The 13725-nt window shown below is 35.1% G+C and overlaps 1 protein-coding gene across 1 annotated transcript in view; it reads left to right on the top strand.

Moving 5' to 3' along the window:
- Positions 1–6823: 6823 nt before the first annotated feature.
- The window catches only part of sppl3 (signal peptide peptidase 3), a 29160-nt gene continuing 22258 nt past the window's right edge, over positions 6824–13725 (top strand). The window contains exon 1 of the mRNA XM_079256052.1: positions 6824–7178. Within this exon, the coding sequence (XP_079112178.1) occupies positions 7153–7178 (26 nt within the window). The 5' untranslated portion in view covers positions 6824–7152. The remainder of the gene's footprint in view (positions 7179–13725) is intronic.

The raw sequence follows: 13725 nt of genomic DNA, 5'->3' as shown, positions 1-13725 counted from the left end.
AGACTGTACTTCTTAAGGAAGCTGAGATGGTTTAACGTCTGCAGTTGACGAGATGTTGCATATCTTCTATAGGTCTGTTGTGGAGAGTGCAATCAGCTTTGCAGCCTTCTGCTGGGGTAGTAGCATCAGAACCAGAGACTTGAAGAGAATCAATAAACTGATCAAGAAAGCTGGTTCTGTACTTGAAGTAAGTCTGGAGCCGCTGGAGCTGATTGTCCAAAGAAGAATGCTGTACAAGCTGATGAAGATGATGGAGGATTCTTCACATCCTCTCCACAACACAGTGAAGAAACAACAAAGTCTGTTCAGTGAGAGGCTTCTTCAGGTCCACTGTAACAAAGAAAGAAGATCATTCCTACAAGCAGCTATCAGCCTCTGGAACAAGACCTCCTCTAATTACTCTACTACTCTAACATTCAGTACACCATAAATCGAAAACAAATAAGCCGCTGGATAGCACTTTTCTTTTTGTTCCTCACAGGCAACTGATCAATAGTACATACATACCCTTAGCAAAAATAGTTTATGCAAATGTACTACTAGTATTGGGGATTGGTTCAGGAAGCCTCAGGAAGTTTTCAATACATTTTTTTCCAGTTTCAAAAAAGCATTTGAAACTTCCAGTCGTTTGACAGCCATACTAGTGACACCTAGTGGTCAGATACTGTTACAGCAGCAACTTCCAAACTATTCCTTCTAACACAAAAGCCATAAATTAAATCTTAAACAATCATGATTCTGAGAATTTTACATTTTTAAATGTAAATTTAATCATAAAATGTGTAACTGTGTTGTCCTCTTACTACTTATAATAACTTGAAACATATTTTCAATGGAAATCATTGTGCTGTAAGGTGAGATAAGTAATTTAACATGTTTCTGAGGTTTTAACCCAAATATTACAGGCTGTGGTCTTAATGTTTGGTGGACTAAACATGATTGTCTGAAACTACTAAAACAAGATATACACCATTTTTTCCAGGTGTACCATTAGCATAAACATTTGTGATGGCTGATACCCATTGTCACAGTTTCTCATTGGCAGCATGCAAAACTATCTCTACTTATATGTAGGCTAGAATAATAATGTTTATGACAGTCGTTCACAACTCAATTTTTCTGCATATTTATAGGACTTTTTTCGACAATAAAAAAACAAATCGATTAGGAGCTATGCTGAAAATCCAATGGCATTGCATTTTAGCTGCTCTGTACTCATGGACAAGAGACCAGATGTGACTAAATTAACCAAAGTTCCCAGATGTTTGCATCTGCCCATTAAATTTATAGCTCATTTCTCTCCTTTGGTCGTTTTGCTGTTTTGTTTTTGTTTTTTTAAAGTTTTTACTTCTATAATTAAAAGTAAAAATCAACCTAATTTTAGTGTTTCTGTTTTATATTGATAAAATAATATTATGAAAAAAGCTTAATATTTATATTTTGATTTCTGATTTTGAATTAAATTGCCTATGAAATCAAAAAACGATACACAAACCCAATTCATTTCATTTGTGTGACTCCCTCTCAAGGGTGTGAGGGTAAATGCTTGGGACAATGGAGGGACGGAGGCAAGATGCTTCTGGGTTTCAGGCATTTGATATAGTTTTGTAAATGTAGCTCTTTATGATCATTTTTATTGTAAATATTCTTGAGTTAAGATTTTACACTTTGATGCTGATGTAATATAAAAAAAAAACCTCTGTTGGGTGGATTTTAGCCCTATTATATAAAAGCTGATTTTCTTTTCATTTAGAGTTGGCTGCTAGTGGAAGCTGAGAACACCACCACATCTTTACACAAGTCCCTGTTATACAAGTGTTGAACAAATAAAATGTATATTGTATCCTTTTCTATTTGCTATTGTTATCACACTTTTACTGTCTTTTAATTCTTTCATCATATGTGTTATAAAATGTGAATATGATACACGCATTGCTTTAGACATGAAAGGTCTAAGCACACAAATGTAGCATGATGTGATAACATTTTTTTTAAATCATGTGCTGCATCTTTATACCATGGCAGCTGGTTTTCAAAAAGAATTTCAGAGGTTGATTTGATGATGACAAAATACTTTTCTATTTCATCGCAGGCCATTATAAACTCTACTGTGTGATAAATTTTTTTTTTTTTTTTTTTTTTTTTTTTTTTTTAAAGAAGGTTGTGTCATTTTAGGATGCTTAAACATCAGCTCAGAAAGCTGGAGGTCATGTTAGTTGTCTAAAACCCAGGACTTTCAGATGATCTTTTCTTCTCTGGATCAGCTTCTGCTCCTGGCCGAAACATTCAACCTTACACATTGTGCTTCTATTATATCTTAAAAACCACTATTTCCTAAGTTGTGTGGGAGCCTCTGCTGCCCCAAGGACTCAAACTACAATGTCATAAACATAAGTCAAGCTCTGAAAATTATCCTGGGTGTCATGGGGAAAAAACACGCAGTTCATATAAATATCTATCAAACCAAATCATTTCAGCTTTCTTTGTACTTCATAGTTTGTCATGCATAGATTTTGAATGGTTTAGTTACTAGGATTTTGCAGATCTGTCCGAAGGTTCAGCAACAACCACTGAATGCAGGTTCTAGCCCTGTCCATTGTCCATTACATAAAAATTTCTTTCTAAGGTTAAATTAAAAGGATACTATGCACCATTATGGTTGAAGTTGTGAGGGTCTAGAAACCTAGTTATTCATTAGTACATGTGTAAAACTTCTGGTGCTGTATATCATACATGTTTGCCTAAAGACCGATACTCACACATTTCTCTGCATAGCACTTAAAACTTAGCTGCTCTGTAATTTTGCAGTTTTTTGTGTCCCTGATAGCTTCTTTTATTAAGATTGCATAGCAGAATGTTCAACTGAAAAACCTCCGTCGGTGATGGGTGTTACAAAAATGTAATGAGAGTGTTTTAAAAAATCTGCTGTCTTTTTTTGGGACTGAATTTTCTGTATTTGTTTTCTGTGAACTTGGTTTTTCATCTTTTGCTGAAACAATTTCTTTTAACATTTAAATGAAGATTTCAGTCATCTATCTATTCAAAAAGACACATTTTTTTATCAGGTTCTCCTTCAGTTTTCTTATTGTAATAACAATATGATTGACATTGTTATATTATACACAAAAAACCCATATATTAATTTAGAGACTTTGTAGCATATGAAACAAGTCACATTTGAGGCTCTTTTGGTTTCACAGAACTGCTTTAATACCACATAACATCTGTTCATTTGCTCTAATTCTGAGTTTTGGATGATTAACAGGCTTTGATGTCCTTCTTTGTTGCATTATTTCATGGTATATCTGTACAATTGGACTTCAAAAAGTAAAGACCTTTTGGTGTTGACTAAATTCTTATAAATACCAGGTTTATTTCATCATATAGCTCCACACAGACTTGATACTGCAGAAATGTCTCAATTACCTTTGAATTCATAAGGATTTTGGTTAATACAGCTTCTGTGTCTTGTGAGTTTGTGGCTTTGTTGCTGAGAACAGATTGCACATAATCTGTAAGAAAATCAGCTCTTTGCAGACTTTGTTAATCCCCACACTCTTTGGCTTCAGGGAATCCCATTGACCCTTTCAGAAACCCTAATGGCTCTTTATCTGCAGGAAAGATTTAAGACTCAGACTTATCAGCTTTCAGCAATGCCCTAATAAAAATTTCAATTTTTCAAATACTTGTCTTCATTCAGATGGAAATTTGTTTTAAGACATTGCTGATTTGAAATGGAATAAAATAGAAAGTCATCAAGAAACTAGGAAAATTAACATAAAGACAATCTAAGTTCACATATCTAATGTTTTCAGTTTTCTTGGACACAATAACCACTGGACATTTTTGACCCATTACTATTTTTAACCAGTTGTTATGCGTTCTGCCGGATATTGTGCCCACCCTCATCCCCTGCCCTAAAGGACTTTTTGTTGGCCTTCTGACTTTCCCACCTAAACCAACATATGCCCAAATTTTCCCCTTCAAGATATCAAAGTCTGAAGGTTCACAGTATATTATTGTGTAAAATACTCTGGTATCCTTGAAAATACCAGAGTTTTAAAAAGTACTATAAGTGCCATTTTTGTAAAAAATGGCAACTTTATTTGATAATTGTGTTTCTGTTAAAAAAATATTACGATGCAAAAGCTCATGTTTTCCCCAGAAACAAACCCTGATTTCAATGACACTGTGATCTTTCAGGGATGCAGCATGGCGTGAAAGGTCCTTAAACAGAGCTGTGTGTAGAGCGTAAAGTATGTATGAAATGCTCAATGCAAAGGAAAAAAAACTAATTGGGGGGAAAAAGATGTAATTTGACATAACTGTAGTAATAGATAAAGTATTTTTAATAAGTGCTAATATTTGCACCTGCATGTTTCCTCAATGTTTCATGATCTTTAGATGTGTATATGTCAACAGTAACACACAGATATTTGTTGTATAGATATACAGTGCTGTCCAAGAGCTTCGCTGCTTTATACTTTGTTTCCAAGGAGTCCGGCTGTCTTGGAATAATTTAAATGGGTTTTTGAGCAACAGTTCTTCCTGAAGGTCTTTCTGATCTTTCCTTTGGACATTTTTTCACTTATTTTCAGTCCCTGTATCTAAGCTACGCTTTGCCTTTTCTTTTGTATTTGTTAAACCACTTCAAACTTACATCTGGATCACAAAAGCATTAAAATGGCAATCACATCATGGCATGAACCCGTGTTGAGTAGATAAATGATAATCAAGAACCCACTTTAAATCATATTAGGCTGTAGAACATTCTTAAAACCATCTCTATCTTGGGGGGTGTTTCCCATTGAGACTTAGGGGTCTCCAGTCCACATTCTGCACAGATGTTTCCGTATATGTTATGGTGTTCCATGTATTCTTTCCCTGCTAATATTTTGCACCCTGCTGTGAGGTGCTGGATTGTTTCAGAGGTCTCTTTGCAGAGCCTAGCCATTGGTTGGACATGATCATATCTACCACTTTGGCAAACTGTCGGTGACACATCCTATGCAAATGCTTGTCCTCCCATGATGGTTCCTTCATTTGTTCTCCTCCTCGTTAAGGTTTCAGTTCCTGAAAGATTCACTACACAGTGGTGTGGTGTTAGCATGGCAGCAGCCTCACAGCAAGTTCACAGGTTTGAGCCTTGGTTGAGGGGTTCAAACAGTGGTCTTTCTGTGCATAGGTTTTATGTTCTCCTTGTGTACGCACATGTTCTCTCTGGATACTCTGGCATCCTCCCACCATCCAAAGACACTGCTCACTATGAGTTCTCCTGAAGAGTGAATGTGAGCATGAATTGTTATTGTTCTCTGTCTGTGATGGACTGGTGACCTGTTCTGGGTGTACACTGCCTCTCACCTGCTATCTATCTATCTATCTATCTATCTATCTATCTGTCTGTCTGTCTGTCTGTCTGTCTGTCTGTCTGTCTGTCTATATATATATATATATATATATATATATATATATATATATATATATATATATATATATATATATATATATATATATATATATAAATATATATATATATATATATATATACATATATATATATATATATATATATATATATATATATACATATATATATATATATATATATATATACATATATATATATATATACATATATATATATATATATATATATATATATATGTATATATATATATATATATATATATATGTTTTTATATATATATATATATGTTTTTATATATATATATATATATGTCTGTCTGCCTATATATATATACATATATATATATATATATATATATATATATACATATATATATATATATATATATATATATACATATATATATATATATATATATATATATATATATATATATATATATATATATATATATATATATATATATATATATATATAGACAGGCAGACAGACATATATATATATATATATAAAAACATATATATATATATATATAAACATATATATATATATATATATATATATATATATATACATATATACATATATATATATATACATATATATATATATATATATATATATATATATATATATATATATATATATATATATATATATATATATATATACACATGTACACATATAAAAGTTTAACAATTGTAGCCTTACAAATAAGACTTTAAAAATATATGCTGGATTCATTGTGTTGCAATGTATATTTTAATCTATTTTATCCATGTTTTTTGCCAGTCATTCAAACCCCAGAGTATGGACCGATTTAAAAAGATCCAATTCAGCTTCTAATCAACAGGCTGTCCAAATAATTCTGTTGATCAGGCCTATTTGTCAGTGGGCTAGTCTGTCTTTGCAAAACAGCTATTTTGTTTGTGTGAAGTTCATTCATACGTTTCCTCCTATCAATATAACCTATTTTTAGGCCAATTTGCTTTCGTATTGAGGGGATAGTGTTTCACTTTACTTTCCGGTGATTTAAAAATGTTTTGTCACTGTGAGGAACAATACTTATATAAATATGTTAATATAGACCGACAATAAGCCATTATTCAAATTTACAATCAACGTAATGCTCAGGTTTCTGTTGGGGGTGTGTGATAGCCTGCAATGCTGCCAGCTGTAAAGACACCATCGCAAGCGTTTTCAGTGCATGACAGCGTTTCAGCGTACGTCCTACTTGTAAACCTCTACAGCAGGGCGAGTTTGCGCGTTCCCGTCCGTGGACTCGCCATAGAAAACAAAGCTGAACGTCTTCCATGTCAGCAAGGGGTGCAGGCGTGAGGAATATCCGAATTTCTTCTGGCTACTCCAGACAGAATATGGATGTACAGTGGGTGTAGCATCGTTGGAGACCGAGCCTTCGCGGCTGGGGTGACGGCAGGACATTAGCGAAACCCACGAAAATAACATCTGTGTTTTTTTTCTCGGGGTGCTTTGTCTTGTCCACCTAACGAAAGCAAACCATCATTCTCATTTCAATTGCGAGAATTTCAGCTAGTGAATACTAGCTGCTGCCGGGATGCATCACCATGTTGTCACCTAAAAGTAAGTGCTAGAACGTCGGATTGTGAAGGAAAAGAAGAAAACCTCTCCCAGGTCCCAGCGGGTTGTCACCGGGACCTGAATCTGTGTTAGCCACAGCCGCTGAACCCACTGTTGACGGCGATATGGCGGAGCAAGGCTACTCATCTTGGTAAGTGCGCATAGCCGCTGCGCTACAGACTAGTAGTAGCTATCTAGCCCTAGCTGTAGCTACTGCCTGCAAACTGGTTATGAAGCCAATCAATAAAAATATTGTTCATATATACAAAGGTTTGGTTCATAATGAGTACGGTTTCAGGTGCATTTATGGCTGTCTATAGATAAAAAATACCGTATACATTAATATTTTCTTGCATCTTTAGCATTGCTAACGGCTAACTTTATCTGTGTTCTAACTAGCAGCGGCTAATGCTATGCTAACTTTATTCAGCTGCGGTGAAATCCAGTGATGCTATTGTGAGTGAATGTTGAAGAACTAGCTTTCCTCCCGACGGGTTGTTACTCTCAATAGGTTAGCAGGTTGGTGTATTAATCTAATTTCCATTAAATATTGTAGTTTGTTGATTGAAAAACATAATATTGACCAATAAAGACAGGCTTAAAAGATTGTCAAGCAGGAAAGTTGACGTTAGCCGTGGGAACGTATTAGCGTTAGCCGATTAGCTGCTATCGTTTAGTCGTCGACCCGCTGACTTCACGCAATAACAAAGGTTCTGCTAAACTAGCATCGCAGTCATGTCACTAAAATGTCTGTTTCTGAATTACGAATCTTAGTTGGTAGTCACATATGGCCTTTTCCCCTAGATTTTAGGAGCTAGCCTAAATTCGGTTATATATACTGGAATGCGAGTGTTTTGTACGGTAATAAATAAATAAAATAAAGAAAAAATGATGCATTGAATGCTTTGGCCCATAAATAGAAATTGCAGTTTTTTTCTTTGTGATTATTGTCGGTGTAATGTTGACACATATTGAGTTTTTGGATGATACTTGAAATAACATTGTGCTGTGGAAAAATAATCCAAACTAAGAGCAGACAATATTATTTGATGGGCTTGCTGGTTTGATATTTTAATTGATGTATCTTTTTCAGGGACTGTTTTCTTTCAAGGCATTTATTTACTTATTTAGTACTGAAATATTTTGAACGACTTGAACTACCCAAAGGTCTTCTAATGGAAAGACTTTTGTACATACAGTCAATTTTTTTTTTATTTAACCAATCTGTGTCTGGGAGGATTTAGATAAAACAATCTGTATTATACAAACAGCTGAGATGTTAATGATTGTAACAAATCACTGATATTTATCTGCTGTGTGTATGTAAATTTCAGGATGACATTAATCATGTTAATAAAAATCAATGTAGTATTGGCTTAGTTAGGTTGAATTTCAGGGTTGCTATTTTTGATATGGTTAACTTTTATTATGAGAACATTTTCTTTTTGGTACTTTGGTACAATTTAAATGCGTTGTGAAGATAGAAGACAGGTGTTAAAAAAAAGCATGCTCTTTCTAATGTGGAGTCAATCAAATGTGGATGTTCCAATTGTGTATTTTTGATAATGGCATCCTATCCAAGAACATTTTCAGCATGCATAGTTTATGTACATCTGTGTATTTATTTCACTATCTGTAGCTAGCTAGCTAGCTTTTTGTGTAGAAAAAATAATGGTACATTAACAATGACTTTTGATGTTCGAATCGACATCCCAATCATAAGACTTAATTTTCCACACTGCCTGCAGACCCTGAACGACAGGTTAAATAGGTTTTTGCCATCAAACAAGATAACTGGAAGCTGTTGGAGAGCTCTTGGATGTATAGCAAGCTCTTTGTTGGTGTTAAGCATCAAATGAACAAAAAAATCTTAAGTTTCTCACAGTGTAATTGCATCTGCAACAACATTGGTTGAATATTTGGTTGGTTAAAGATATCTCGTGTTTACACCGCAGTGTAAATGCAAGATATTTTTAACAAACCAAATTGCCTGCAGATTCAGTGTTAGTGAAATGTCACACACTTTTATTTTCCTTTGTGGTTTTAGTACATAAAATGTCATAGCAATGTTTTCTCTCCATAATTATAACTTTACCTCCTAAATGTTTCTTTTTTTTGTTTGTTTGTTTTTAATTATTTTTATTAACTCATATTTGACACAAAGAGGAAATACTTAGTTTGCACACTTTCTAGACCTGAAATTCTGATACCCATCTTTCAACAAAATATTTGTAAACCTCTTTACACATTGTAAGCTATTAATTCTGCCCTGTTAAATGTGACCACCAATTGACTAGGCAAGTGCACATGTTGTGGTAAGTTAAATCGTGTTGCCATATTTCTATTAGTTGACAAATTTCGAGGTTTGTAAACCAGGATTTTGGAAAATCAGTCACATGTTGAACGTCAGCAAGCAAAAATGTATTTTTTCTTTTTTAAATCGCTGTTTGACTTGATAACATAAGTTCTAAACTGGTTTGGAAAGTATGAAGTGTTGGTAGTGTCATCCTGCAAGAGAAGCAAATTAGCATCAAATTAACAGTCACCTGACAACATGTGGCGTTTTGCCATCCAACATGGCAAGCTAACATAACAAACCTCACTGAGAGTGATTTTACATATAGGTGTATAATCCAGGTGCTGCTGCAAGGTAGATGAGCTTTGTGAAAGCACCTGTTCTAAATGCACAGGTGTATCCATAACGTGGCAGGACCTCTACTTTATGACACCATATATATGTATGTATTCATTAATTTCATTCAGGTGTTTCAGACACTGCCATGTTCTATTAAATACTCCAGTCAACGTTTAGCTGTATTATAACAAAGCTAAAGCACTTGAAAACAACAGAAACTCAGCCACAATCTTGTAGCCACGTAAAATGGGGCCAGTGGATGCTATGGTGCATCATGCGCAGAGTTTGCAATCTTTCAATTGCTGCAGACCCCCAAACTTCAAATTGGTCTTCAGATTAGCTTCACAAGAGTGCCTAGACAGCTTCATGGTTGGGATTCCATGGTTGAGCTGCTGCATACGAGCCATACGTCACGAAGTGCAATGTAAAGCATCAGATATAGTCGTGGGAAACCTGCTACCAGTGGACTCTAAATGTGTCCTCTTGAGTGACAAATCATGCTTCTCCATCTGGCAATAGACGGACCAGTCTGACTTAGGCAGTTGCCAGGACAAACGTGCCTGTTTGACTGCATTGGGCCAGTTGTAAAGTTTGATGGATGGGGAATTATGGTGTAGTGTTCTCCGGGAGTTGGGCTTGGCCCTTTAAAGGAACTCAGATTGCTTCAGTATGCTAAGAGATTTTGGTACGATTTCATGTTCCTAATTTTATTGGAGCAGTTTAGGAAGGGTTCCTTCCTGTTCCAACACAACCACACACCAGGGCACAAAGCGAGGTCCATATAGGCATTGATGAGCAATTTTGGAGTGGAAGAACTTGACTGGCCTGCACAAGGTCCTGACCTCAACAGAATAGAAAACCTTTTGGGTGACTTAGAGCGGAGACTGTGAGCCAGGTCTTCTCGTTCAACATCAGTGTCTTACCTCGCAAATGTCCTTCTGGAAGAATGGATGACCCTTAAGTTCATATACATGTAAAGGCAGATGAGTGAATACTTTCAGTAACCTAGTGTGTGTATGTATGTTTATGGATGTATGTGTATCTGAGCACGTTACCAATGTTAGTCTTGAGACAAAAGCACCACAGAATAGTATGCAGTCAGTCTCATTACAGTAAAATGATACTGAAGATTTTTGTGACATCTCAAAACTTGTTGATGCTTGCTATTTCAATACAAACAGTGCCATACAAAATAGATTAGACCCTATGGCAGACAAGGTTGCATGTTCAAACGCCATAGCCCAAACCACAGTCAAAACTGCTGTTTTATATTAAGAATGTGGAAAAAGATTTTATGATCTGATTTTGTGACAATCATTATTTTTATCTGAGGATGTACTACTTTAATATTCATATTTCACACCTATAATGTGATAATTAAGAAGTTCTGACTTGGTGTGCATTATGGCAGCTGCAAAACCATGAAAGGAAGATAAACTAGATCAGAACTACAACAAGATATTCCTGCTGACACGAAGATGACTGGCATGAAGAAAATGACTAGTCAGCTTTAAAGCAGCACATCTTCAAAACTGCGCATTAGCTGTGCAGCAAAAAAAAAACCCTACAAACTGTCGACAGTAAAATTGTGTTTCCTACTACTAATTTGAAAGAGGACATACTTGCAAATTTTTTCTTCATCTATTGCATGTCCATAGCTAATAGCAATGCTGATTTGGTGCAACAGACGGTGCACAGCTTGTAGAGAAGTTAAATTGACTTTGATAGGTTTTTTCTCATGTCATCTACTAGGGTTATCACATTGCTAAAATTACAAGCTCAATACTCACTAAGAATGATGCTCAATACTTAACACTGTTTTTGATACTATAGAGGGACAAAAAACTTTTTTTTTTTTTTTTTTTTTAAGAACACCACAAATCATCACAACCCATACAATGGAAAAAAAAAGAAAAACAATAAATATAAGAAAACACAGTATCATTGAATATTAAATGCATTTTGTAAAAGCTGTAAATGCTTAGTCAGTTATAATCCCTTTCAAACAGGAATGCATCATATGGGAACCAGGTCAATTAAAATGTACTTGCAACAGTCTTTTAAAACATTTGTGTGCCTGGTGATTTAGTGTCTGTAATTTCCATTGTCGCTGGTAGGGTTGGGTTGTGTTGTTGGACATCTTTTCTGTCTCAGCATGGGACTATAGAAAATACATAATTGTCAGATAAGAATGACTGGGTTGTATAAGCCTAATAACATGGCTATATCATTGTAACTATCAAGGCTAAACAGGACCTTCAACTTTGTTTATGAAGTCGAGGTTCTTGTGAAACTAAAACACTTCTTGATTTGTGTGACACAGCATCAAAATATGAGCCCATTGTTTAGTTGCACAACAGTAAAGTATGGCGACAGGAGTGAAGACACAACCATACATATACTTAACTTATAAAGATGGTCATAAGGGACAGACAGATGAAAGTCTATATTCATATTAATTTTTTAATTGTAACTTACTCATCTCCTGATACTGTGTATATAATTTGGAGTGACATTTTAGTCTGCTTTAAACTGACCTTGTTCCACTTCCATGGATTATACAGTTCTGTTTGGAGTCATATCAATGTTCAACTCAGCCTAAAATAATTGTTTCAAAGTCCAAACAGTGATCTTACTTTTCAGATTTTCTACAAAAACTGACCCCAGAGAGCTTAAGCATGAGCTGCTTTTTGCTGCTTTCATGTGTAAGGTGTGTGGAACAAAAGGACAAAGTAGCTGTCCAGTACAGTGCCTGTTAAAAGCAGCTCGTCCTGTTGATGAACCAGCAGAAGCAAAACTGTAAGTGTTGATAAACATGTTAATATCAAACTAGATGCTAAAATTTATTTTTAATTTGTATCTTGAGAATTATTTTGTTTGACAATACTACAACAATCTAGTCAGTCTACACCTCTGTGGTGTTCAGGTTTTCAGAGGTCAAAACCATTTATTTGGTAACCATATAAAAGTATTGGGGTTGTGTTTGGCTCAACTGGTTTGGCAGCTGGGCAATGTACAGAGACTCCTGCTCCTCAGCTCAACTCGCCCAAGTTCATAACCCAGCCTGGGGTCCTTTGCAGTCAAGCTGCTGTCAAATAAGGGCCACTAGAAAACAAAAATATGGTTGGAAAGACTATCTTCACAAGTTGTTTTTTGCAAGAGCAGGCAGAACTGCACAATGGTTTGAAAAATCACTACAAATTAAAAATATTGAAACAGAATTTTTTTTAAAGAGTTGACCTGTATAAATGTCCTTTTGGGCAAACTGACTCACCTGAAACTGTAGCTGATTGACAAGTTGACAAGAGGAACGTCTGACTGGGATGTGACAGACTTGTTGAAAAGCCGGTGAAAGCTGTAATAAGTGGGAGTGGAAATTCACACAATGACATTACTTTAACTTAACATGCACAGGAGTTCATTGCAACAAGATTCAATATGGAGTGTCACTGGCCAGCATTAGTCAAATTCTGCTTATCCTACTAATGTTTAAAAATTTCACACTGATGCTGATTCAACAGTGAACCTCACTGTAATTGATGAAGACAGCTTTACCATTAAGAATTGAATGCGTAGTACAGTGTTGAATCATATGGACGTTGCTGACAAAAAACATCCATAAATGTTGTTCTCAGTAGATCTAAGATGAAAAGCAAAGTAATAGTGGTACCTAAAACCTAATAGCACCTAAACTTTGGGGTGTCCCTCCCTCTTTTTAATTTTGTTTTTTTAAGCCTTTTACAACTCCAGTTTTTGAGAAAACAAACTTTTCATCAAAACCTTTTATAATTAAGTCTTTGTGCCTTGAAAATGTTGACTAAAACATCAGGCTTCAAAGGTAAGCACACAAATGTTGTAATGACTTGATGTCTTAGCTTTAAATCCTATTATTGCAACTATCCACAGCACAAGTCCAGCTTAGTCTTAGCTTTTGTTAGCATTGCGTAATCTGCAAGTCATTCACAAAACCCTACTGAGTTATAAATGTTGAACATTTTGACTTTTGAAAATAAGCTCGTTTTGAACAGTTGTAGTTTTCTGGAGCAGTTACAATTGTGACAAT

The sequence above is a fragment of the Telmatherina bonti genome (assembly GCF_933228915.1).
Source record: "Telmatherina bonti genome assembly, chromosome: 17".
Classification (NCBI taxonomy): Eukaryota; Metazoa; Chordata; class Actinopteri; order Atheriniformes; family Telmatherinidae; genus Telmatherina; species Telmatherina bonti.
Note: the sequence above shows the minus strand (reverse complement) of the source record. Positions and strands in the feature narration are given on the sequence as shown.